General features: G+C 45.2%; 1 protein-coding gene across 2 annotated transcripts in view; it reads left to right on the top strand.

Moving 5' to 3' along the window:
- Positions 1-24,210, top strand: part of LOC138967373 (phospholipid-transporting ATPase ABCA1-like) — a 91,071-nt gene extending 66,861 nt beyond the window's left edge. For both annotated transcript variants that reach the window (XM_070339906.1, XM_070339907.1), the window contains exons 38-49: positions 1,126-1,276; positions 2,270-2,393; positions 3,122-3,251; positions 5,377-5,503; positions 13,918-14,099; positions 14,479-14,620; positions 15,058-15,192; positions 17,289-17,392; positions 17,777-17,869; positions 18,400-18,643; positions 19,379-19,472; positions 22,440-24,210. In XM_070339906.1, the coding sequence (XP_070196007.1) occupies positions 1,126-1,276; positions 2,270-2,393; positions 3,122-3,251; positions 5,377-5,503; positions 13,918-14,099; positions 14,479-14,620; positions 15,058-15,192; positions 17,289-17,392; positions 17,777-17,869; positions 18,400-18,643; positions 19,379-19,472; positions 22,440-22,726 (1,813 nt within the window). In that variant the 3' untranslated portion in view covers positions 22,727-24,210. The remainder of the gene's footprint in view (positions 1-1,125; positions 1,277-2,269; positions 2,394-3,121; positions 3,252-5,376; positions 5,504-13,917; positions 14,100-14,478; positions 14,621-15,057; positions 15,193-17,288; positions 17,393-17,776; positions 17,870-18,399; positions 18,644-19,378; positions 19,473-22,439) is intronic.
- Positions 24,211-26,924: the final 2,714 nt, after the last annotated feature.

The following is a 26,924-nucleotide window of genomic DNA, read 5'->3' as shown; positions in this document are numbered from 1 at the left end:
TTTAGCTTCAGCGAGCTTAGCTAACCTGACTCGTAAAGCATTGTTCCTCGTTTTGTTAGCCTCTGCCCGTAGAGGCAGTGAGGTGCACGCTCTCTCAGGCCTGGCTAAGGATATTTCTTTTGAGAGCGATGGCTCTGTCGTTTTAAGATTTAGGCCAGAGTTCCTTGCCAAAAATCAAAAACCTGGTCGGTCTTCTCCTGTTATTCGCATCCCTCCTTTAAGTAGGATTCTCGCGTCTGGTGACCCTGATTTGGTAAATTGTCCCGTTCGTACTCTCACCAGCTACTTATCCCGTACCACTCCTATTAGGTCTAGGGACCAAAAACTGCTCTTCATCTCAATTAACGCAGAACGGAGCAAGGACGTGTCGCGGGTCACTTTGGCAAGATGGGTCTCTACGCTGATTAAACAAGCGTATGCGTGGTGGCACAGTCAAGCTGGCATTGGGTATTCTGTCCTACCTATGACGTCGTCAAGGACGCACGAAGCCAGGGCCTGGGCTACTTCTCTGGCAGTCCTCCGCTCAGGCAGGCTAGCAGAGGTCCTAGACGCTGCCTACTGGAAGTCGCAGGATGTGTTCATCAACTTCTACCTGCGAGATGTGGCCAGCACTCGTCATGATGGCAGTAGCTCCCTACCAGCCATTGTCGCGGCTGGACAAGTCTTACCTTCTGTCTGAGGTAAGTGGAATTTTGTTTCCCCACCTCCTTCATTAGCATTCTGCTTGATGTGAGTTGGGATAAGAATGTAATTTAATTGAAAATTTTCATCTAAATTTTAATTTGATTATATACTTACCCAACTCACATAGTTGATACCCGCCCGCCTGCCCCGCTTTTGGGGTTATATGGGGGTTTTTCCTAAAAAAGAGGGAAGTTTTTCTATGTTCGCTTTCGATTGAATGATTCAAAGATGGCGGCAAGGTCAGGAAGTCACGCGTGACTTGTCATGTTAAGGGGTCAAGGTAGCTCTTTTTTAGGGTGACCTCCCCTTGTTACCAAGGCGATGCTATTCAGCGTCCTAGCACTAAACTGAAGTAAATTGCTTGATGTGAGTTGGGTAAGTATATAATCAAATTAAAATTTAGATGAAAATTTTCAATTTTTGTTTTGTTGTGTTTGTCAGGTGGGCGATCACCCCGATGATGTACCCATTCTCGCGCCTGTTCTCGGTGCCCAGCTCAGCCTTCGTGGCCCTGTCATGCGTCAACACCTTCCTCGGCACCGTCTCCACCATCGCCACCTTCATCCTCGAGCTCCTCGAGAGAGACGATCCGGTGAGTCCGCCTCTGCATGCTGCTGGATTGATAAGAGCCATAAGACATAAGACATTATAAGATGTTTGATGGGTTGTTGACAGACCAGCTTTTTTGTCGGTCCAAGGGGGAGCATATCTTGGCGTTCGTGCACAGGCGGAAGGTATCGCTCACTGCACCAACACTGTCATAATAAGACTACTATGTAGTAGTCTTATGATGATAGTGTGGGTCCATTGAACGATACCTTCCGCCTGTGGTTCGTGTTTCTCTAAACGTCTGTGCTGGAATCGAAACAGAGATACACGCACTCAATGACTTTGTGAGAAGATAAAACATATCGCTAGGTTTCATTTGTTTGCGAGATGCATGAATTAATTACCTTTCATGAAGTAGTTTTGTTTTTTGTTTACTTTTCTGTTTGCCAGTTCGTTTTTAGAAGCAGTGTCATCTGTCTAGGTCTGGGGAAACGCCAATGAAAAGAGCTGAATAATCCCCCAGCGTGTTTGGTTTAAACTGGTGGTGTGTGTGTGTGTGTGTGGGTGTGTGTGTGTGTGTGTGTGTGTGGGTGTGTGTGTGTGTGTGTGTGTGTGTGTGTGTGTGTGTGTGTGTGTCTGTGTGTTTGTGTGTGTGTGTGTGTGTGGGTGTGTGTGTGGGTGTGTGTGTTTGTGTGTGTGTGTGTGTGGGTGTGTGTGTGTGTGTGTGTGTGTGCTTGTGTGGAGGATTGTTTAACGTATTCATGGTGTCGCTTACGTCATCACTCCGTTTGTCAAGACAGAAAATCATGCAACCATCTCTAAAGGAATATCACTTTTAGGTTGTAGTTAGTTCTTGCTTGTTTCTTAATTGGGCATATCTTGCAGAAATTAAAAACAAAACAAAGAAACAACACCGGTAGAATTTCAAAGTTTTTTTTTTTACATCACTGTCTAAACTATGGTCCATGCAGGCAAGTGTACTGTGGCTTTATTGATGCAGCATCCAGATAACCTTCGGTATTTGTGTGTATTTCAGGACCTGGCAGAAATCAACAAGATCCTGAAGTCGGTGTTTCTTATGCTGCCTCACTACTGCCTGGGTCGCGGGCTGATCGACATGGCGTCCTACCAGTTGCAGGCTGATCTCATCAGCAGATACGGTACGTTCTACCTGCTTTTTACACAGCTAGGACAGGCACAATGGCCTAGTGGTTAAGATGTCGGACTTCCACGTGGAAGGTTCAGGGTTCGAATTCCAGATATGCCTAGCAGGGTTTGGAGATTTTTCCAATCTCCCAGGTCAATTTATGGTGTCTTATCCCCCTTCGTGTGTACACGCAAGCACAAGACCAAGTACGGACGGTAAAGATCCTGTAATTCATGTCTGAGTTCAGTGGGTTATAGAAACCTAAAAATATTAAGCATAAATTCTCCGAAATCGGCGTACGGCTGCCTGAATGGTAGGGGAAAAAACAGTCATGCACGTGAAAACCAACTGGCGCAAAACCCGAAATGTACGTGGGAGTGGAAAAAGAAGAAGACAGGTTGAAATTGTGGATTCCCTTTACACCAAAACATACATGATAGTTTGGGGATCAAGACTAAGCAACAGTGTCTAACTGGAAAAGGCATCATTTAGAAATCTGTCATATTAGTTCCACAGTCAGTTGTAGACCTTTAGCTAAAGAACAGCGTGGTAAAGCTTGAATAACATTTGCAGTTGTACATCGGTTGTATGATGATGGTTTTCATTCTTTACTGATCTATGATTAGTCATATTATACTGAGCAAGAACACCTATAAATACCATTCCGTGAAAGATTTTCTGAAATAAATGACTCATGATCTTCCAGGTGTTTAACTTTTGTTTTGATGTGCTGTTTGGCAGGTGAGACACTGGAGTACAACATCTTTGAGTGGAAGATCGTTGGCCGTAACCTCTTCTCGATGTTCATGCTGGGAATCTTCTTCTTCACCCTCAACATTCTCATCGAGTACAAGTTCTTCATCAAATGGAGGTGAGGCATTGACATAGAAAAACACATAGTTTCTCTCTCTCTCTAACTCTCTGTCTAATCTCTCCCTCTCTCTCTCTCCGACTCTCTGTCTAATCTCTCCCTCTCTCTCTCTCCAACTCTCTGTCTAATCTCTCCCTCTCTCTCTCTCCAACTCTGTCTAATCTCTCTCTCTCTCTCTCTCTGACTCTGTCTAATCTCTCCCTCTCTCTCTCTCTCTGACTCTGTCTAATCTCTCCCTCTCTCTCTCTCCGACTCTGTCTAATCTCTCCCTCTCTCTCTCTCCGACTCTGTCTAATCTCTCTCTCTCTCTCTCTCTCTGACTCTCTGTCTAATCTCTCCCTCTCTCTCTCTCTCTGACTCTGTCTAATCTCTCCCTCTCTCTCTCTCCGACTCTGTCTAATCTCTCTCCCTCTCTCTCTCCGACTCTCTGTCTAATCTCTCCCTCTCTCTCTCTCCGACTCTTTGTCTAATCTCTCCCTCTCTCTCTCTCCGACTCTCTGTCTAATCTTTCCCTCTCTCTCTCTCCGACTCTCTGTCTAATCTCTCCCTCTCTCTCTCTCCGACTCTCTGTCTAATCTCTCCCTCTCTCTCTCTCCGACTCTGTCTGATCTCTCCCTCTCTCTCTCTCTCTGACTCTCTGTCTAATCTCTCCCTCTCTCTCTCTCCGACTCTGTCTGATCTCTCCCTCTCTCTCTCTCTCTGACTCTCTGTCTAATCTCTCCCTCTTTCTTTCTCCCCCCTCCTCTCTTTCTCTCTGTCTCTCTGCACTGTTCCAAGGGCCTTTATCTGTAATCTATGTAAATTTACCCCGATTTTGAGACTTTACTGTTTAACACTATTGTGACTAGCACTGCCACGGCGTTAACGTCCTAACCAATGTGCTGTATTTTCTCAGGACAAAGAACAAATGTTTATTTTGAATGTTTTATGTATGTTATTATTACGGACACAAACGCTCAGCAATGCAATTTCTCTTTTAGAGATTAATAAAGTTATTGTATTGTATTGTATTGTATTGTATTGTATTGCCCAAGCTTGCCACCAAGAAACTTCCCAAAAAACAGTAACTGTAAAGAAATCCGTCTAGCAAGCTTGAATTAAGTCCAATCACCACCAAATTTTGTGTACTAATTCAAAAATGGATGCCCAGTTCAGTCGTGCTATTTATAAGTTTGTCACGCGATTTGTTTTAGCAAAGGGGGGGTGAAAGGGGGATAATTTGTGTTTTTTAACGTTTTTTTGTGTGTGTTTTATTTTCCACTGCTTTTTTTAAAAGTTATTTTTTAACAGAAAGTATTATAAATAATGTTATAACCAAACAAGGTGTAAAACCTATGAATTAGCTGAAATATTGTTAACATTGTACACAGAAATAAGGAGACAGTACAAAGAAAAAAACAAGCAAATCACGCATTCACTCACAGCATCCTGACTCAAATGAAACAAAACTGTGACACTCACCAAATGATGTCTAGGTAATCCATATTGAATATAAGTCACATTTTTACAACAAAGTACCAACTGTACACCTATGAACATTTCCAAAAGGATTAGGAGGCTCCAGCCATCCATTGTTATCAGTGCTGCCACGCCCCCTAGCTCCTACACGATTCCGAGATACATGTTCGTCTAGCAGTATCACCCCCTACCACGTGTAGTTTGCCGACTCGTACTAGCAACAACAGGACTGTTTCTTCCTCAATATCACTGCTATTATCGCTTTCTTGAGGCGAAAACGACACGATGTATCATGATCTACAGGATCCTCAAGATCCAACATCCGGAGAATCTCCTCCCGTGACAAGGCTCGCCTTCGATTCATTTTTTTTGTTCGAAAACACCACGCAAATCTGCACTAATTTGATCAAGCCGGAAGAGGAAACCACGTGTATCAAGGGAAACAACTCAATTTGTTGCAATCTTCAAAAACCGGGAAGCAATCACGAGTCTTGTACCTTGTATGACTGATACTGAAAAATGCGCGTCCCGTCCATGGGCGTGTCAGCGCTGTTACTGATTTATTAGCGTCCTGTCGCGAAAGTGTTAAGACCTGATTTTCTCAGATTTGTTTATGTCTTAAAATGGGGGTCCACTGTATACACTGAGCTTTGTTGTTTTCTGACAGATGTGCATCAAGGGGCATCAAGTTCAGGTCTCAGGAGGATGAAGACATTGACGTAGCCAAGGAGCGTCGCAGAGTCTTGTCTGGCAGTGCCGACTCTGATGTGCTGAGACTGGAGAATCTGACAAAGGTAATGCTCAGTTTTACACCTGACATTTTATACTGTTACGCTCAAGCCAGAGAAAGTGCAGCACTACTGTTCACTCAGTGTTTCCGGGGTGAAAGATTTGCACAGAAAAGGTTGATTGTCAGTGTTTCTGTAAATGAATTATTGGGATCAGAGAGCTTTTGAAAAGATTTTACCTTTATATAGGCCTCTCGCCCTTCCATTGGAGTCTTATTCATACTTTAGTGTCAAACTTTTATAAGACTACAATTTGCTCATTATCACAAAAATCAAATTCAGGAGAAAGGATGTTACACTGATACAATAATAATAATGTATGATATTTACAAAGTGCATATATCCAGGGTTAAACCCTGCAGGGAGCATTAAATAACATATTCTTACTCCGAATCACATTAGCATTGAGTCACCTGAGATGCTTATCACTGAAAAACGCTTACCCGGCTAAAAATTTTAAAGGGAAGCAACCCCATCACCAAAACGAAAGTGAAAGTAGCTTTGGTAATGGGCCAGCACACCGGGAGTTACCTCCCATACGGGTGTGTGCCACGTCACTTCCTCTAGGAACACGTGCCTATTCTCATACGTCTTTTTCACCTCGGAGAGGACGGTTCACTTTTTGACGCTCTGTGGCTGACCTTGTGTGTTTGTGTGACACCCGCCGGCCACGTTACCCAGCTTTTCTGCTCGCCTTGCCTACAGTTTGGTGAGCTCGTTCCCGTTTGTTGTTGGTTGTTTGCGCTGTTTTCGTTACTGTACGTTGTCCGTTTTTTGCGGACTTGTGTGTCAGTGACTTGCGTGTTTCGCCATTTTGTTGTGTGAGTTAGTTAGCTAGCTCGTGTGACTTTGCTCGTAGCTCTGCGTGCCCCTTTCTGTGTTGGGCAAGTGTAGCTATAGTATTTTGTTGACGCGAAAGTGTGTGTGTTTACTGTGTTTTCAGTCGTTTAGACTTATGTTTCAGTAAATTTTTTCGCGTTGCCACGTGTTGTTGACTGGCGTGTCAGTGACTTGCGTGTTTCGCCATTTTGTTGTGTGAGTTAGTTTTCTAGCTCGTGTGACTTTGTTTGTAGCTCTACGTGCCGCTGTTTTTGTGGGGCAAGTTTAGCTATCGTTTTTTGTTGACGCGAAAGAGTGTGTGTTTACTGTGTTTTCAGTCGTTTAGACTTACGTGTCAGTAAATTTTTTCGCGTTGCCTCGCGTTGTTGACTTGTGTGTCAGTTACTTGCGTGTTTCGCCATTTTGTTGTGTGAGTTAGTTTACTAGCTCGTGTGACTTTGTTTGTAGCTCTACGTGCCTCTGTTTTTGTCGGGCAAGTGTAGCTATCGTAATTTGTTGACGCGAAAGTGTGTGTTTTTACTGAGTTTTCAGTCGTTTAGACTTACGTTCAGTAAAATGTTTTCGTGTTGTTTACATGGATTTGACAGCATGTCTGATTCAGACAAGCGCTGTGGCAAGTCGGTCCCCAAGGGGAAATTTAAGCCTAAGGCTTCTTCTTAAGCAGGTTTACTTGTACAGACCAAGAACGTAGCACTTTGTTGTCTGTACCTATTTCGGCGCCTAGCGCTGTTACTACTTCTGCTATCTTTTGCGGCGCCTAGCGCTACTGTTACGTCTGCTCCGGTTCTCTACTACGGAGACTTCGTCCTCGTTGTTAGCACCTGTGCAGGGTGCGTTGGTTCCTTTCTGTTTTAGTCACTGGTTCCGGAAATCCGCAGCTTGGTGCAGGCAGAGTTCCAGCGTTCCGTCGCCAGTTGTTTGGCGTTTCCGGCATCTGGCAGTGACGTCCGGGCGTTGGCTTCCGTGTCTTTGCCTTCCATTTCCGGTTTGGAGCAGCGTCCTCCCTCTTCAGCTGCGGCTGGTAAGCAGAGCTGGTCCGATAGCCCTCGTGAGGCGCCTGGACGTTCTCTCTCGGGAGACAGCTCTTTCGCATCGGGTCACGACCGATACCATGCTGATCTTTCATTTCCGGCGATAACCTACGAGGCCCTGGATTTGATCGAACAGCGGCGGCAGTCGGTTTCGGCTGCCGCATTTCCGGCACTTGCCGGAAGTGATGATCCGTCCGCTCCGGCACGCTACGGCGGTCGCGGCAGGATGGAGTATTCACTGACTTCCGGTCCTTCCGGATCGCGAAGTCAACCAGTGCAGCCTTCGCTTCCGCATTGCGCGGTTCCGTCGGCTACACTACCGGCACTCGCCGGAAGTGATGATCCGTCCACGCAGGCACGCTACGGCGGCTGCGGCAGGATGGAGTATTCACTGACTTCCGGTCCTTCCGGATCACGAAGTCAACCAGTGCAGCCTTCACTTCCGCATTGCGCGGTTCCGACGGCTACACTTCCGGTTTCGGCCGGACACGCTGCTTCCTCTTCTGGTGCTTCCTTCCGGATACCAGTGGGTGGATTCCAGCGTACGCCTTCCGGCCAGTTAGTGCCTAGGCTTGAGCAGACATCACTCCACTCTGATGGGGGAGTGACGTCAGCTCATCCAGCTCCGGTTTTTGCGGATGGTCGTCCTGCCTACCCTTTACCTTCACAAGGTTCTGGGCTGCAGGATGATGTTCGTGCACAGGCATTTCCGTTTTCCGGTTTGCCAGGGCATGCTTCTGCTTCCGGAACTGGTGTTTTTGGTTTCAGTGCAGCCTTCGCTTCCGCATTGCGCGGTTCTGTCGGCTACACTACCGGCACTCGCCGGAAGTGATGATCCGTCCACGCAGGCACGCTACGGCGGCTGCGGCAGTATGGAGTATTCACTGACTTCCGGTCCTTCCGGATCATGAAGTCAACCAGTGCAGCCTTCAATTCCGCATTGCGCGGTTCCGACGGCTACACTTCCGGTTTCGGCCGGACACGCTGCTTCCTCTTCTGGTGCTTCCTTCCGGATACCAGAGGGTGGATTCCAGCGTACGCCTTCCGGCCATTTAGTGCCTAGGCTTGAGCAGGCATCACTCCACTCTGATGGGGGAGTGACGTCAGCTCATCCAGCTCCGGTTTTTTACGGATGGTCGTCCTGCCTACCCTTACCTTCACAAGGTTCTGGGTTGCAGGATGATGTTCGTGCACAGGCATTCCGGTTTCCGGTTTGCCAGGGCATGCTTCTGCTTCCGGAACTGGTGGTTTTGGTCATGGTTCCATGTGTGACTATTCTGATGCTCCATCAGTGGTCAACGAGGAGTCTCGGGGCGTGTTTCCGTCGAAGCTCAAGTCTGTTCTTGACATCGCGGCGGAAGTAGCGTCTCGTTTTTTCCCCGAAGGGGTAGTGGCTGCGGACTCTTCCGCTCCGTTCGTTCCTTCGGCCATGGCGGACTTCCGGCCGGCACAGGAAGATGTTTCTTCCTTCCGGTTCGCCGAGTCTCCGTCAGTGGCTTACCAACTTTCGCATTCGCTGGTTCGTCCAGCACATGCGGGGAGTGGTATTCGGCCAGTGCCTGTTCCGTTACTGCTTTCTTTTGGTCCAGTTCCGGAATCAGCTCAGCAGTGGGTGGCGTCGGCTTCTCAAGCCTCTTCCTTTGTGCCTACGGGCAATAGGAAGCTTAGCTTGCCCACTCAGAGCCAGAGCTGGCTGGCGTCTTTTGCACTCCCTAGGGCTACCCTTCCGGTTCCCCGGGAATTGCTGCCTCTTCTGGCTAAACCGATCAAGCATGATCCGGTTCTGCCGGTTTCTGAGGCTTCCCTCCTCTCTGCTGAGGAGGTTGGACGTCGGCAGATCGAACTGTCCTCCGTTGCGGAGACTCTTGTTCGGACTCTGTATCGGGCATTGACCGATTCGCTGGTTCCTTTCACTCTCAGTGAAGAACAAAATGCGGACGATGTCTCTGCGCTTTTTACCGCCTTGGCCAAGGTCAATGAGGAACAATTGCGTCTTTCCTCCCTACAGTACACTCAAGCGGTCCTCTGTAGGAGGGATCTCTTCCTCTCGCAGTCCCAGTTCACGGAGCTGGCTACTAGGGAGACCTTGAGAGTCTCCCCGGTCTCAGAGGAATCTCGCTTCTGTTCTCTGGCAATGGATGCCAGACAGAAGGAGATTCAGTCGATCAAGGACAGTCAGTTCCTCGACTTCACTCTGCAGGGGGTGAAACAGTCTAAGCCTTCTAAGCAAAAGCAGGCTCAGACATTGTCGAACCTCAAGCCAGCTCAGAAACGGCAGGCTCTGCCGGTCGCTCGTGGCGGGAAGAAGAGGACGGCATCGGGGAGGGGGTGTGGCGGCTCTGGGAGTAAGCCACACCCCCAATGAAGCGCTCCCGATCTCACCCCCCTCCCGCCTTCCACCTTGGTGATGGCGGGAGGCCCCTCCCGTGCGCTTTCTCGTTGGATGTCGGTAGTAGACAGCCAATGGATTGTGGGAGTGGTGAGATCGGGCTTCCGCCTGCTCTGGCGGGAGGAAAAGGCGCCTCTTACCCGAGTGCCGCCGCGGTTCTAGCCCCTCTTCTCGCAGGAAGCACGTTCCGTCTTGCAGTCGGAAATTGCCTCCCTGGAGCAGAAGGGCGCGGTGGAGAGAGTTCGGGTCCATAGCTCCCTGGGATTTAAGGGCGTCTTTTCGCCGTTCCCAAAGCGTCAGGAGGATGGCGTCCCGTGTTGGATTTATCTCTCCTCAACACTTTCTTGAGTGAGATTAAATTCAAGATGGAGACGCCAGCCTCTGTCCGAGACTCTCTCCGCCCAGGAGACTGGGTGACCTCGATCGATCTCACGGACGCATACTTTCATTCTTATGCATCCGGCCGACCGGAAATGGCTTCGTTTCCGGTGGGGAGATCAGATCTACCAGTTTCGCGCACTCCCTTTCGGGCTGTCCCTCGCACCATGGATTTTCACCATGGTGGTGAGACAGGTCTGTGCACTGGTGAGGTCCTAGGGTATCCGCCTGCGGGCTTATCTGGACGACTGACTCATCATGAACTAGTCCCAGAGCGGCTGTTCGCAAGATACCCTGACGGTTCTTCGAGAATCCAACTTGTTGGGGTTCTCGATCAACCGGGCAAAGTCGGAGCTGACCCCGTCACAGACATTCACTTATCTGGGGATGTTTTTCGACACGGTCGCGTGGACTGTCCAGCCTTCTCAGAGAAGGGTGGACAAGCTCCAAGCTCAGATTCGCTCCACTTTGCCTCTCCTGATGGCTTCCATCCGTCTGGACTTGGTGGCTCGCTCGCTTAGAGCGTCCACCTCGTCAGTTTATGCTTCCCACTGGAAGGCATGGACTGCCTGGTGTTCAGCTACAGGGGTGAGTTCGGTGGCTCCGCGCTCCATCCAGGTCGCCAACCACCTCTCTTTCATGTCTTCGCAGGGCGCCTCAGGCTCCTCGTTGAGGGTCCGGCGCTCCGCTATCTCGGCGACTCTTAAGCAGATCGGTCGGTCTGTTCGAGTCGGGGGCGTTATAGCTGCGGTCATTAAAGGGGCTGCTCTTTAGGAAGCTAAAGCTCGTTTGCCCGCTCCCAAGTGGGACTTGTTTTTGAGTCACTTGAGAAAAAGTGACTCTATGTAATCGGTCAGTGTTAGTCTGTCCGGCCGGCCGGCCGGCCGTCCGGCCGGCCGGCCGTCCGGCCGGCCGTCCGTAGACACCACCTTAACGTTGGACTTTTCTCGGAAACTATCAAAGCGATCCGGCTCATATTTTGTTTAGTCGTGACCTCCAATGACCTCTACACTTTAACGATGGTTTCGTTGACCTTTGACCTTTTTCAAGGTCACAGGTCAGCGTCAAAGGAAAAATTAGACATTTTATATCTTTGACAAAGTTCATCGGATGTGATTGAAACTTTGTAGGATTATTCTTTACATCAAAGTATTTACATCTGTAGCCTTTTACGAACGTTATCAGAAAAACAAGGGAGATAACTAGCCTTTTCTGTTCGGCAACACACAACTTAACGTTGGGCTTTTCTCGGAAACTATAAAAGTGACCGGGCTCAAATTTTATGTGAACGTGACTCCCAGTGACCTCTACACTTTGACGTCTGCTTTGGTGACCTTTGACCTTTTTCAAGGTCACAGGTATGTCTTGAAGGAAAAAAATTGAAATATCATATCTCTGAAACTATTCATCGGATTTGATTCAAACTTTATAGGATTATTCTTTACATCAAATTATTTACATCTGTATTGTGTTGTGAATAGCAATTTCTTCCTGTCCATCTGATGCCTCATATAATATTCAGAACTGCGAAAGTGACTCGATCGAGCGTTTGCTCTTCTTGTTAATCCTGGAATTCCTATGTTCTGCGGATTTTGAGCCTTTGAGCGAGGCCATTCTGTTCAATGTCACTCGCAAAGCGCTGGTTCTTCTTTCGTTGGCAACGGCCCGACGGGGTAGCGAGGTCCACGCCCTGTCGGGTCAGCCTGGAGATATCTCCTTTGAGTCGGACGGTTCCGCATCTTTGCGTTTCCGTCCCGATTTCCTGGCCAAGAATCAGTCTCCGGGGCAGGCCTCTCCGCTGGTTAGAGTCAAGGCTCTGATCAGCGCGTTGGTCCCGGATGACCTTGATTCGGTCAATTGCCCTGTGAGGGCTCTTCGTCTGTACTTAGCCCGGACTCAGCCGTTTCGGTCTAGTTCTCAGAAGTTGCTGTTTATCTCGCCCTTTTCTAGGCGCGAGTAAGATTTGTCGAAGGTATCGTTGGCCTGGTGGGTGTCCTCGCTCATTAAGCAAGCTTATGAGTGGACTCGCACAAAGAGGGGGGGGGGGGGTCATGCCCTCCTTGCCACTTGACTCGGCCCGAGCTCATGAAATGAGGGCGTGGGCATCCTCTCTGGCAGTACTGCGCTCCAGATGTCTAGAGGAGGTGCTGACAACTGCGTTTTGGCGTTCTGAAGATGTTTTCTTAAACTTTTATCTTCGGGACGTCTCGGCTCTTCGACAGGATGGCTTCAGAAGCCTTCCAGCGCTCATAGCAGCAGGCCAGTTCCTGTCCAGAACTTGATGGTGAGTTTTGATTCATTTCTAGCCCACCGCCTTGTTGATGTTATCTGCTAATGTGATTCGGAGTAAGAATATGTTATTTAATGGAAAATTTCCTAGATAAATTTTCATTTAATTAATATACTTACCCGAATCACATACTGTATTCCCTCCCACCTGCCCCGCGTATGGTTTTAAGATTTTTAAAGCCGTATGAGAATAGGCACGTGTTCCTAGAGGAAGTGACGTGGCACACACCCGTATGGGAGGTAACTCCCGGTGTGCTGGCCCATTACCAAAGCTACTTTCACTTTCGTTTTGGTGATGGGGTTGCTTCCCTTTAAAATTTTTAGCCGGGTAAGCGTTTTTCAGTGATAAGCATCTCAGGTGACTCAATGCTAATGTGATTCGGGTAAGTATATTAATTAAATGAAAATTTATCCAGGAAATTTTCCATTGTACAATCATTGGGAAAAAAAGAACTAAAGACTATATGGATGTCCTTTTGCACAGATAGCCCACTAGCCTTGCTTTATTTTGCTGCCATTATGATATGCATTTGAAGAAATGGACTCTTTATGACATCCGATACCGATACTTGCACAGCTTGGCGATGACCTTGCCATTATGATATGCATTTGAAGAAATGGACTCTTAATGACATCCGATACCGATACTTGCACAGCTTGGCGATGACCTTGCCATTATGATATGCATTTGAAGAAATGGACTCTTAATGACATCCGATACCGATACATGCACAGCCTGGCGATGACCTTGCCATTCTGATATCCATTTGAAGAAATGGACTCTTAATGACATCCGATACCGATACATGCACACCCTGGCGGTGACCTTGCCATTATGATATGCATTTGAAGAAATGGACTCTTAATGACATCCGATACCGATACATGCACAGCCTGGCGATGACCTTGCCATTCTTTTTCTTCTGCTGATATGACCAAGTTGCAGAGATCGACTTCTTTTTTGAAATTCATTGTCAGTACCTCATGTTTTACGTGATGTCAAGCTTCGCTTATGATGTCTTCGCCTACTTGTTTTTGGTTTTGACATCAGAGATGTCCCTTTAGAATTCATGGTCAAGAAGAGATGTCTTGGTTTGTTCAGTCGCTGTGGTTTGTCATTTATCTTCAGGGGGCGGGGAAATAGCTCAGTCGGTAGCAGCGCTAGCTTCAAAACCAGTTGTCGCTATCGGTGTGGGTTCGATCCCCATGATCGGTGAGGGGTTTACTTCCCCGAGTCAACTTTGTGCAGATTCTATGCGGTGTCCAAACACCCCCATGCGCACGATTAAGAACCCAAGTTCACAGCGAAAGTATCGGGGCTTGAAAACAAGAATACACGCATGCTAAAAAAAAAGAAATAGTGGGTAGTGCCGTACTGTATGGCAGCTCACTTTCCTCAGTGAAAAAGCAGCCCAAATTGTCATGAGGGTAACCACACAGGACTATATGAAATCTTATACTTATCCTTATTTGAGTCTATTTGTGCCCTACAGGTGTACTGGGCGCCAGGGAAGAAGGGTCGCATGGCGGCGGTGGACCACCTGTGTGTGGGGGTCCCCAAGGGTCAGTGCTTTGGCCTGCTAGGGGTCAACGGTGCGGGCAAGACAACCACCTTCAAGATGCTGACCGGTGACGTGGAGGTCAGCCAGGGCGACGCTCACATCAATGGCTTCGGGTCAGTTTCCTCTCATTCACTGTCACTGACTTTGATGTGGGTTTTCATGTGTGATTTGAGAGCTCTCTCTTTCTTTCTTTCTTCTTTTCTGTCTCTTCATGATGATGATGATGATGATGATGATGATGCTGATGGTAGATCTGTTACACGTGACATTTTGTTAGTTTGTAGAAAAGCAAACAAATGAGCTTCTTTCTTGAGCAGATTCTCCTGATACTTTTGTGATGGTTAGTTTATTGCATGTCTGTTTCTTTTTGCATAACTGTGCCCCCCCCCCCCCTCCTCCCCCCCCCTTCCACCTTAACACTCTTACCCCTTTGTCTATATGAATTGTGACTGTGGTTTTCATGGCTGCTGTGTTGCCTTCTCTGTATTGCAGAATCAAATCTGACATGGTGAAGGTCCAGCAGTACATGGGATACTGCCCCCAGTTTGACGCTCTCGACCCCCTGCTCACAGGGCGAGAACACCTGGAGTTTTACGCTCGCATCAGGGGCATACCTTGGGACGACATCAAATCTGTAAGAAACTTTTTTTTTTTAAATGGGGGGGGGTTTAGGAGGTTAGGGGTCGTCAGTGTGTGTGTGCGTTTTTAATGGTGTTTGCAGGGTGGTTGATACGTTTTTATGGTGTCTTTCTGTATATCACAGACACAGTAACTTAATGTTTGTCAGTAATCAACGTAAATTTCTTCTTTTCATGCTGCCTTACCTGTTCTTATTGCATCTTATTCAGTTTCCTTTGATCTTGCCACCCTGGTGTCAAATTACACAAACATCTTTTTCTACTTCTTCTTTTTCTTCTTCTGTGTTCATGGACTGCAACTCCTACATACACTTGTGTTTTGCACAAGTGGGCTTTTACATGTATGGCTGTTTCCCCCTCCCTCCCCAACAATGCAGGCAGCCATACTCAATTTTCAGGAGAACACTAACATGAACTATTGAATGGTGTACAGGTTGCTGACTGGGCGATACAGAAGCTGGGTCTGACCATGTATGCTGACAAAATCTCCAGCAGCTACTCCGGGGGCAACAAGCGCAAACTCTCCACCGCCATTGCTCTCATCGGAAACCCACCCATCATCTTCCTGGTAGGATTTTATCACCTTTTGACTTGAGTAATCAGCGAGTCATAGTATTCAGCCGTGTTCATCAAAGTAATCCGCGAGTCAATGATTGGTATTCAGCAGTGTTTGTTTGAGTAATCAATGATTCATACAGAGCTGCCAAGTGTTACGCCTTCTGCGTAGCATGCTAGAGTCGCTGTAACAAATTGCTACGCTGTTAAGCCAAGCTAAAACTTGCTGCGCTCAAACAAAATAATCACAAACATGCAACAGTTCCCTCTTTATTCTGAGTCTTGGGAGATGGGACAATAAAGTCGTTAAAATGAAATGCCCACTCAGCAGAGGGGCATTACATTGCCAGTCACATACTTTCTTATCATTTGATTCCATACTTTCTTATTTCTTACCATCCTGATGAAGGCAGTTTCTCTGCCGAAATATTGATTAAAAAAAAAGTACCTAACCTGGTTTCTGGCGTGTCTGCTTTTTGACTCACATGCGAAGCAAAAGTGAGTCTATGTACTCACCCGAGTCGTCCGTCCGTCCGTCCGTCCGTCCGGCCGGCCGGCCGGCCGGCCGGCCGGCCGGCCGTCCGGAAAACTTTAACGTTGGATATTTCTTGGATACTATTCAGTCTATCAGTACCAAATTTGGCAAGATGGTGTATGATGACAAGGCCCCAAAAAACATACATAGCATCTTGACCTTGCTTCAAGGTCAAGGTCGCAGGGGCCATAAATGTTGTCTAAAAACCAGCTATTTTTCACATTTTCCCCATTTTCTCTGAAGTTTTTGAGATTGAATACCTCACCTATATATGATATATAGGGCAAAGTAAGCCCCATCTTTTGATACCAGTTTGGTTTACCTTGCTTCAAGGTCAAGGTCACAGGAGCTCTTCAAAGTTGGATTGTATACATATTTTGAAGTGACCTTGACCCTGAACTATGGAAGATAACTGTTTCAAACTTAAACATTATGTGGAGCACATGTTATGCTTTCATCATGAGACACATTTGGTCACATATGATCAAGGTCAAGGTCACTTTGACCCTTATGAAATGTGACCAAAATAAGGTAGTGAACCACTAAAAGTGACCATATCTCATGGTAGAAAGGGCCAATAAGCACCATTGTACTTCCTATGTCTTGAATTAACAGCTTTGTGTTGCATGACCTTGGATGACCTTGACCTTGGGTAGGAAAAATGTTTAAAGCAGTTCTTAGTGTATGATGTCATTGCTAGGTTTAGTTATTTGAGGTCAAGCATGTGAGTCGTATGGGCTTTGCCCTTCTTGTTATTTAATTGCCAGTCCCATTATTGAGTCACTTGAGAAAAAGTGACTCTATGTAATCGGTCAGTGTTAGTCTGTCCGGCCGGCCGTCTGGCCGGCCGTCCGGCCGGCCGGCCGGCCGTCCGTAGACACCACCTTAACGTTGGACTTTTCTCGGAAACTATCAAAGCGATCGGGCTCATATTTTGTTTAGTCGTGACCTCCAATGACCCCTACACTTTAACGATGGTTTCGTTGACCTTTGACCTTTTTCAAGGTCACAGGTCAGCGTCAAAGGAAAAATTAGACATTTTATATCTTTTCTCGGAAACTATCAAAGCGATCGGGCTCACATTTTGTTTAGTCGTGACCTCCAATGACCTCTACACTTTAACGATGGTTTCGTTGACCTTTGACCTTTTTCAAGGTCACAGGTCAGCGTCAAAGGAAAATTAGACATTTTATATCTTTGACAAAGTTCATCGGATGTGATTGAAACTTTGTAGGATTATTCTTTACATCAAAGTATTTACATCTGTAGCCTTTTACGAACGTTATCAGAAAAACAAGGGAGATAACTAGCCTTTTCTGTTCGGCAACACACAACTTAACGTTGGGCTTTTCTCGGAAACTATAAAAGTGACCGGGCTCAAATTTTATGTGAACGTGACTCATTGTGTTGTGAATAGCAATTTCTTCCTGTCCATCTGATGCCTCATATAATATTCAGAACTGCGAAAGTGACTCGATCGAGCGTTTGCTCTTCTTGTTATGAATGAAAATGAATTTGTATTGTGTAAGGGTACTTTTAAGGTGAGATAATGTTAAGAGTGTTATTGCTTGCAGGATGAACCCACGACTGGCATGGATCCTAAAGCGCGTCGCTTCCTGTGGAACTGTATCAACAGCATTGTCAAGGCTGGACGTTCTGTCATTCTCACCTCCCACAGGTATGTGACCTACGTTGAGCCTAATGATACCGTCTTTCTGTAGCCCAGTCGGTAGCGGCGCTGGCTTTGAAACCAGTTTGTTGCTATCGGTGTGGGTTGTACCCTCATGTTTGGCGAGGGATTTATTTCCTGGAGTCAATTCTGTTTCGTTTCTCCTTGGTGTCTGAACACCCTGGTGTGCATGTGTTCAAAGTTAGGAAACTACCAAAGGTACGCGCGAGTGTGTGTGTGTTAGGAAACTACCAAAGGTACGCGCGAGTGTGTGTGTGTTTGAGTATGTATGTGTTTCGCTAGAAGGTGGAAACCTATTGCTTCTTGGAACAGCATTTTTCTTACTTGTTATTGTGAATGCTTATGTCAAGTTCTTGTTTGTTCTGTGTGTAGCATGGAGGAGTGTGAAGCTCTGTGCGGTCGCCTGGCCATCATGGTCAACGGAACATTCAAATGCCTCGGCAGCATCCAGCACCTCAAGAACAGGTACGGTGTAACATGGATATATTTTTGTTGATCAGACAGTGAGTATAGAGAGACTGGTCAGAGTAATATAAACACTATTCAAACAAGACAGATTGGCAGCGGGCGGGGAGAAGGAAGGTTAGATGTTATGCAGGAGTGGACTAGCAGAGTCGTGTGTGAACGGTCTGGAAGTGAGGGGGGGAAGGGGGGGGAGGTGATGTGGTAAGGGGAGGAATGATGAGAGCATGAGGGAATGCCATCTGGAATGTATGAATGAGCAGTGTTGATGGCCCCGACAGTAAGGGGTCACTCATGAGAAGTCTGAGTTTTCTTTCTGGATGAGTATTGTAGCTGTTGGAGCTCTTGTTTTTGCTGTTGTTGCGTAGTTGATTTCAAGGAAAGGACAACTTTTTAAAAGATCTGTCCTAAACATGTCTTCGTCATTTACACATGTAAACATTTGCTGTAACAGATTTATCTTCATGCAGTTTCAAGGCAGTTTCTTGCCTAATATTTTCGATGTCTTTCACATTCATTCTGTACGACTCCAGGTTTGGTGACGGCTATACCATCATCCTGCGTGTGAGCGGCCAGAATCCTGACATGGAACCCGTGAAGCACTTCATCTCCAAACGCTTCCCCAGCTCCGTGTTGCGCGAACAGCACCACAACATGCTTCAGTACCAGATGGCGTCTGACAATCTGTCTCTGGCTCAGCTCTTTGCCGCCATGGAAGAAGGCAAGAAAAGGCTCCACGTGGAGGATTACTCCGTCTCACAGACCACGCTGGATCAGGTGAGGAGAGGAATGGTGTGGGTGTGGTTGTGAGAGAAGAAGGGTGAGAGGGGTGAAGAACGTGTGTGTGTGTGTGTGTGCGTATTTGTGTCTGTGTCCCTGTATTTGTCTGTGTGTGTGTCTGTTAGTGTCTCTGTGTGTGTGTGTGTGTGTCTGTTAGTGTCTCTGTGTCTGTGTGTGTGTCTGTTAGTGTCTCTGTGTGTGTGTGTGTGTGTCTGTGTTACAGTCTGTGTGCCTGCCTGCATGTCTCTGTCTGTCTGTCTGTCTGTCTGTCTGTCTGTCCCTGTCTCATTTACATTGTATGTATGTTTTGAGTAGCTCTTGTGTGTTTCTATTTCTGTATCTTTTTGCCTGTTCAATCAGTAAAGGAAACCATTTTGCCTTTGAGGGTAACTGTAGCAATTAGCAATTTTATATCTGTCATAATTACACATAGACCATGTAAGCAAGCAAGTTACAGTATACACTAGAGTTACAAGAGGCACAAAGCACAGCTCAGGTACACAGCAACATACCATCAGCATTTCAATACAAGTCAAACATAATGATAAAAATTATTGTTCATTTCAATGCTTGTTATTCTCTCAGGTGCCAGCAGATTTGTTCCGCTCAACTATCGCTTACTCTTGTTGCACATGTTGTTTGCAATAAGAGTGCTTACATCACTTTGCTCCTCACAACAATGTTTCAGCCTGTTCTATGTCATGTATAACAGTTCACAATTTCCTCCCGCAGGTGTTCATCAACTTTGCCAAGAACCAGACGGACTTGCTGGATGATGAAATCGACGATGTACCAGAGGATCTCAAGGACAGAGTTCAGAGAGCAGGTAGACACGTCTTTCTTCGCTTTGAAGAGCGCATCTTTCTTTACGCTAGTCTAGTCTTATGCTTTGCTCGTTCGATTAAAGAGAAAGATCATTCCTCGGCCACCTCCCCTCTCTTTCTCCCCATTCCAACTCCACTTCTTTACAATTTCTAAACTTAAAGGCACTCTCCTTCCTGACAGTTGAGCTCAGCGTCTCAGACCATCCCTCCACTTGGACACATACCAAAAACCAACACCCGGACTCCTGTCCCTTTAATTACTGTTGCCAGTTGGAAATTTTTGATGAATAAATTTCCTAAAATTCTGTTCAATTTTAGTATGTGACCAAGTAGAGGGATGGTATTATCTCATGAAAAAGCCTGGCCAGACTTGAGACTGTGAGCTGAACTGTTTTACACGGGAAGGAGTGTGCCTTTTAATCCTACAGTAGACATGATTTAAAGTAGCGTGCTGCGTTCAGTGTCTATTTCAGATCGCATCCCTGCTTTGCTGAGGACGCATGACGGACAGAGCGAGCGCTGTTTGCTGCAAAGTCCCTGACCTGCAACCTGCTTCTGCAAATTAACCTGGCTCCTACAATTCTGCTGACTTTCTCCTCATGTTTTCTGCTGCATTCGTCTTTTTGTTCGCTTCCAAGCACATAGTTGGCTTTATCTGGTTTCTGCGAATGCCTTCAACCAGAAATCAGTGCTTTTATTGACTGAATCTTGTGACATCCATGTGCAAATTTAAAAAAATAAAATAACTGAGCATGTAGATAGTGAGAGTGGAGTGCAGGGTTGCTGTCTTCAGAAGGAGTCAGGATACAGCTGAACATCTTGACACTGCCAGCAGATTCTGATGGTGATACTGAGTTGTCGTGGTCGTGTTGTGTGTGTCCTCTTTTGTTACTATAGCTGCAGTTGTAGGTCTGTTGTTTGTACCTGAAGTTGTTGAAATGTCACTTGTGCAGCTCTCACTTGCTGGTCGAGAATCGTGGATGTACATGTTATATTTTGTTTCCTTGGCTGCCTTCTCAGTAGACGATGTTTGGAAATAACTCTTTTGGGTTTTAATGCGTTGTGGAAGAGTTGCTTTTTCTTCAAAATACTGAGGCAAGTAAAGCCATGTGACACGCCGCTTGCTAGTGTTCAGACCACTGACATGGTTAGCAATCTGTTGACTAATTAAGAAATGCGATCATGAAAGTGTCGAATAATAATAATAATAATAACGGATATTTATATAGCGCCTTTTCCGAAGTTCAAAGCGCGTATGCCGTGTGAGATGGAATTTTTTACACAATATATCACGCATTCACATCGGCCAGTAGATCAACAGCCTATAGGCGCTGCATCCACCTTTCACGGAATAGTCAGCTTTGATGTATGTACATCCCCTGAAATCGGCGTATGCTGCCTGAATGGCGGGGTAAAAACGATCATACACGTAAAAATCCACTCGTACTAAAAACATGAGTGAACGTGGGAGTCTAAGCCCATGAACGAAGAAGAAGAAGAAGATGTATGTACTTTTGAACAAAAAGAGGGTAGTATTGAATGGACAGTAGAAAAAACTTGGAGAGGAGCTAATCACTGGGATGTCAGTCGATACCTTGGCTGCAATGTCACGTGGGTTTATTTGCCTCAGCGTTTCCAAGGAAAAGCAACTCTTCTACAAGACATAAAAACCTGACTCTTATTTACATTCGTCTTTTCTGCTTTGCGTGTACCCGCTTAGTATGTAAATGTTTACTGATGACGTTAGCTTTTGTACACCCAATTTTGTTTTAATACAAGCCTAGTTTGAATGTGACTGGTTCCCCTAACTTAAGCTTTGATGTGTTTCATGTATTGGAGCTTCAATCTTCTCCAGTCACATGTTTGCTTTGCTAGGGGGAGATGTGTTACAGTAAGACGTTTTGTGTTGTGGATATTTTCTTCTTAGAGCATTGTTTTCAGAGTATGCCGACTGTTGCTTTGAGTTTGAGTGTATTCTCTTCTGAAAGATGTCCAGCATGAGTGAAAAACATGCTTGAGATGCAATGTTTTGATGTTTGTGAATCTTGTGTTTAGTTTTGCTTGTTGGAATTACTATCAAGTTTTTAGTACGCTTGTGTTCAGCATGTGTGTTGGTGACACTCTCAAATCTATAGTCTATTTCAGATATATATGAGTTGTATTAATTTTGTTAATCATTTTTTAACTCAGATGGTTATTGACTTGTTTTAATTTGTAGATACAGGCATGCACCCTGCATGCAAACATAAACATGCATGCATGCATGCACGCACAGACTCACGCACATGCACACACATACACACAACACACACACACACACATACACACACACACACACACACACACACACACACACACACACACACACACACACACACACACTTAATCGTTGTAAAATTAAGTTTGATTCTCTCACTCACTCTTTCTCTCTGTTTCTTGCCCTCTCTCTGTCTCCCGCTTTCTCTCTCTTTTTTGTCCTCTCTCTATTTCTCTCTTGTTCTCTCTCTCTTTCTCTCTCTTTCTTACTCACTCACTCACACTCATAAGTCTGCAGGTTATAAGTAAATGGCACCATTTGAACAGTTTTTAAAGTCGTACGGTAAAAATTAAAATTCAAAGGTCTTGCCACTTGTCCCAAAAAAATCTTTGTAGATAGTAGTAGTAAAAGGCTCTTTGGACACAAAGCAAAGACTTTATGTTTTGCAAAACACCAGCACCTCATAAACACACCAGCACGCAGACAAGACAGTTTTCCCCCTTTTGGCAAAATACACCTTTTTTCTCTTTTTTTGTTGTCCGAGGTTATTTTTAACATTCAACAGTATATATTATGACAGAAACTGCTTGTGAAACTTTTCTCATTTTCTTTCTTGATTGTATGGTTTTTGTTTTCTTTCGAAGCGCCAGCCATGAGAGAAAAAAACTGCCTGTGAAACTTTTCTCATTTGTTAATTTTGTTGTTGTTTCAGAAGCACCAGCCCACACAGGCACAGCAGCCGAGTCCGAGTACGGCGATGAAGAGAGCATGGCGGGGAGCACGGCCGCGTTGGTGCGACCATCCAGCGTCAGGCGTCCACACGGCGCTCAGGTCCTGGACGTCACCAACAACAGCAACGTACCCCCTCCCCCACCATCTGAGGCAGACTCGGTCAGCATGAGCAGTAGCGCCTTTGGAAGCAACATTGAACTGATCCGCAAAGGCTCCAGAACGTCCCAGAATGCCCGAGGGGGTATCGCCGATGTGTCCATCGCCTAGGCAACACATTTATGATGTGATCAATCTGCTCTGTGCAGTGATAAGAGTCTGGTGAAACGGAAACAGACTGTGAACGTTGCTGCAGGTGTGAGTAGATCACACTGTGGATCTGTTGGAGACGAGAATAGAATCGCTTATGCATCGCTTACTTACTTACTTAGGCAGACATGTTTGAAGTGCGGTGAATTAAACTTCGATTTAACATCCTCGGCGGCCAACTTGGGACATGTTTTGTTAGTGTGATGTCAGGACTGTGACTGACAGCAGGAATTGTTTGATGCCAGTTTTGGTGGAAAGATTTGTCATTTTTGCATAATAAATTATATCAGGAGATGTGTACAAAACGTGTATTCAAAGTAAAAAAAGAATTGACAGCGACAAAGATTTCTGTGCTGTTGAGGCTGAGAGAATTCTGTTGGTTGAACTTTTCTACTGGAAGATATAGAAAGTTATCTGTGTTGCAGAGGTTTTTTTATGTGCAAACGATGTTGGCCTTGTACGTGGCAGCTAGGCTACGAAGGAAAGGAAAGTCATGCTTTGCTAAATTGATGCACAAGTTTCTTTGTTTGTTTCTTTGTTTTCTTTTACCACCGATTTAGTGTGAAGCATAATGTTTTAACACTTGTGTATTAAACTTATATATAGTGGCGCAGTGGTTAGAGCGCTTGCCTCTCACGCTGGAGGTCGTGGTTCGTCCCCCACTCGGGGACAAATACAAATACCCGATTTTTCCGAGCGCTCTCCAGTCCACCCAGCTGGAAATGGGTACCTGACCCTATTCAGGGCCGGGGAAGGCAAAGGCAGCGAGGGAGAGGAGATGGGCACCGCCCTCATAAAAAGCTGGCCCCCAGAAAAGTGGAGATCTCTAACATCTCTCTCCCCTACGACCAGATGGTTATGGGAATACCTTTACCTTTACCTTATAGTGGCAATGAAGGAAATGAATTCAGTCTTGCTTAGGCCTAAAAAAAAAATAGGTGTGGTTACCGTAACCCGACCTACCCTATTTTTAGGGGCCGACCCTATAACTTTTTATTACATTTGTCACACACAAAAAAAAGTGCAGAAAACGCAATGAAAGCGAAAACGCTCGAGTCGCACACTTATTTCCCTGTCAAGTAGGTTTAATTTGTACACATTAGAAAAAAAAGTTAAAAAAAAAAAAAGTGATTGCCTACCTACCTACCCTATTTTTTTTGGCTATGTTACCGTAACCACACCTATTTTTTTTTTGGCCTTAGCTGAATTGCTGCACAATATTTTCTACCGAATGTGCAACTTGTGCCATAGATTAAGGGAATTTGTGTTTTAGACTTAATGTCAAACAAAGCCTTTGAGGTCATTTGTGTGTTTCTGTGTTAATATATATTGTGGTGTAAACACTTTTTTTGGTGAAGAGTATGTGAGACAGAACGCTCAAGGTTTGTGATAAGAGATTTTGCTGAGAGATAGACATGCAGCTGTGATAAAAACGACTGAAAGAATTCCACAAGTTTTGTTATCATGTTATTACAAACTTGTTGTCTCTGGCTCATGACACTGTCCTGACTTGGTGTGTTAATCAGTGGCTTTGTTGTCTGCTAGTAATTGAGTTTTTATTCAGGGTTGTCTTGTTTCTTCACCTTCTTCTTTGCTTTTATTTGTTTTTGCAGTATGTCAGGGTCATTTTGAGTCATAGAACAAAGTTTTCAGATGTCTTGAAGACTCTACTACAGGGTGGAGATCTTTGTTAAGGGGAGGTGGGCCAGTGCACTACCTTTTTTTAAATTTTGAATGTTTTATTGTGTCTGAATGTTATTTTATGAAAGAAATGAACAAATGATGACAAAGAATAGTCACTTTTTGTATTTTCGGTTGCTGGTTTTTGTTTTACGGGACAAAAACAGTCAAAATACAGACAAAAGTGGAGTACAGGAGATACCCGGATTTTCATCAGATGTGATTGTCACACTTCTAATTATTGTTTTATTTTATCCTTCTGGGTATGCTCTAGGGGATTACGAAGCAGATCTTGTTTATTATATTTATATTTGGAGTTAGGAACACTTCTTTGTTACAACTGTCAAACTTTAGGGTAACGCTTGCGAAATTATTTTTTGAAATAATCTGGATATGACTATAATAAAATTTCAGCAAAATCCCTTCGTAATCCCCCAGAATGTTATATTCTGCACAAACTACAAAAGAAAATATTGCTCTAGCTAAATTACAGCCAGAGAAATCGCGTAACCCAAGACGTAACCGTAGGCAAAATGGCTGAACTGAGAAAAACGACATTGAAGATTGAACACCACAGAAACACTATTGAAACAGACATACAAGGACAAAACTGTGTTATGAATGAACAGCTTAGTTTATTTGAATTGCAAACTACTTAGCCTTTAGCACGCCAGCAGAGAATTTATGCGTCCATCCCTTCTTTCCCTCTGTCAACCAGCATGGGAATACTGCCCCAGCGCTAAACGTGTATCAATGACCCGATTCTCGTTTGTATTTGCATGCGAGAATAACGGTATTTTTAACGGTAACTTACTTGAGCCAGAACGAGACTTATTTCTTTCCGTTATCTCGTCGATTTGTTGGTTTCCTCGAAGTTTTCTGCTTTTGTTTTTACATCGATACAGTACTTTGGTGCTTCGACAAGCAAGATGGAGGATGATGAGTTTGAAACTTTCGTTTGAGTTGTTTTTTGACAACAAATCGTACGTGGAATCTGAACGATTTACTGAGGAAGCTCTTCGCAATGAACTGTGTATCGCGGTGAAGAAAATGACACAGTTCGTCAAGACAGTGACGGAATTTACGAAAGTGCAGATTGATACAAACTGTTGCTGATCCAGTTTCGTTCGGGAAATGGCAGGCCCAGCAAACATTACCGATAATCTGACTGATGTTGGATACTTTCTCCTGTTTTTGTTTTTTTGCGTAGCAAATGCTCAACTTGCTTGTCGAGGAGATACTGCACAGAAACTGACTCAAATTCAGCGCAAAGCAAGCCAAAGCCGAGACGTAAAAAGTGTGCTGCATGGCGTGTTCGGAAATGGCGACTTGTGAATCTGCGTGGAGATCAAAGCTTTCCTCTGTATCGGAAACACCGACAGAATCCAAACTTTGGCTTAGTACCAGCGGAACTACTTGTTGTTGCTAACCGAACTAATAAAGACATTGTCCTCTTTCTTATTTCGAGCCATTGTTATCGTATCAAAGGTTGTTTCTCAAGGAAAAATTCGCTTTCGGTTGTCACCGATCGTTTGATGTGTAACCAGGATGTTGTAAAACCGAGTGAACTTCGGGTGTTCCCGTCATGGCCGAGAGTCTCTTCGGTAGTTTCCGTATGCAACATTCGTAAGCTGAGCATGCGCACTCACAAAGTAAACTGGTTCCCGATTTCGGTTTATGAAACGAACCAATGGATGTCGAGTACCTTCCAAATAAGGACATTTCCGTTCGATTACGATTGCTGCCTTTGCAACGGACAAGTGGCTGAGTGAATGGAACATTCATCAAAACACTGAGGTCATGTTATAGGTCAAGAGCTGCTGCGCAGTTTCGTATGTCGTGAATGCACTGTTTTGCTGAGGACAAAGCCGTAACTAGCCTTTGAAATGAGACATTTTTTGGCGGGGGAATATCGACTACAGAAGACAATCAATGCCACACATGTTCACATTTTGTCTTTATTGACAGATAAATAGGACACTTTTGACAAAAACACCGACACACATGGATGATAGGTATGTTATGGAAACATAATCTGCTAAAATACCCAAAACAGTGTTTTGAACGATTTGGTCAATTTTGCACTGGCCCACCTGCCCTTAATGCTTTACAAACCACCTGCTAGTAGAGTGATGTGTTTGGTCAGTAAATGTTTAAAACATCCACATGTGCCGAGCAATGTTTTCCCTCTCATTCTACGTAAGATTGTGACATTTTGTGAAAATGTCTTAACATGACCACTAATAGCATGTGTGGCTGTGTGTGCAAACACACACATTTTCTTTTTCTTTTCTGATTGATTTTTTCTGCCTTTTACAAAAAAAATGTGTGACGTGGTATACTGTGATGGTAACCAAGACATCATTCGTTCAGAATGCACCTGAATTTGTACAGATCTCTTGCTTTGATACAGGATACATGTACCGTACTTTCCGGGTCATAAGGCGCGACTTTTTTCTTTTTCCTCGAGTTTGACCCC

The sequence above is a fragment of the Littorina saxatilis genome, linkage group LG5 (genome assembly GCF_037325665.1).
Source record: "Littorina saxatilis isolate snail1 linkage group LG5, US_GU_Lsax_2.0, whole genome shotgun sequence".
In the NCBI taxonomy this organism is placed as follows: Eukaryota; Metazoa; Mollusca; class Gastropoda; order Littorinimorpha; family Littorinidae; genus Littorina; species Littorina saxatilis.
Note: the sequence above shows the minus strand (reverse complement) of the source record. Positions and strands in the feature narration are given on the sequence as shown.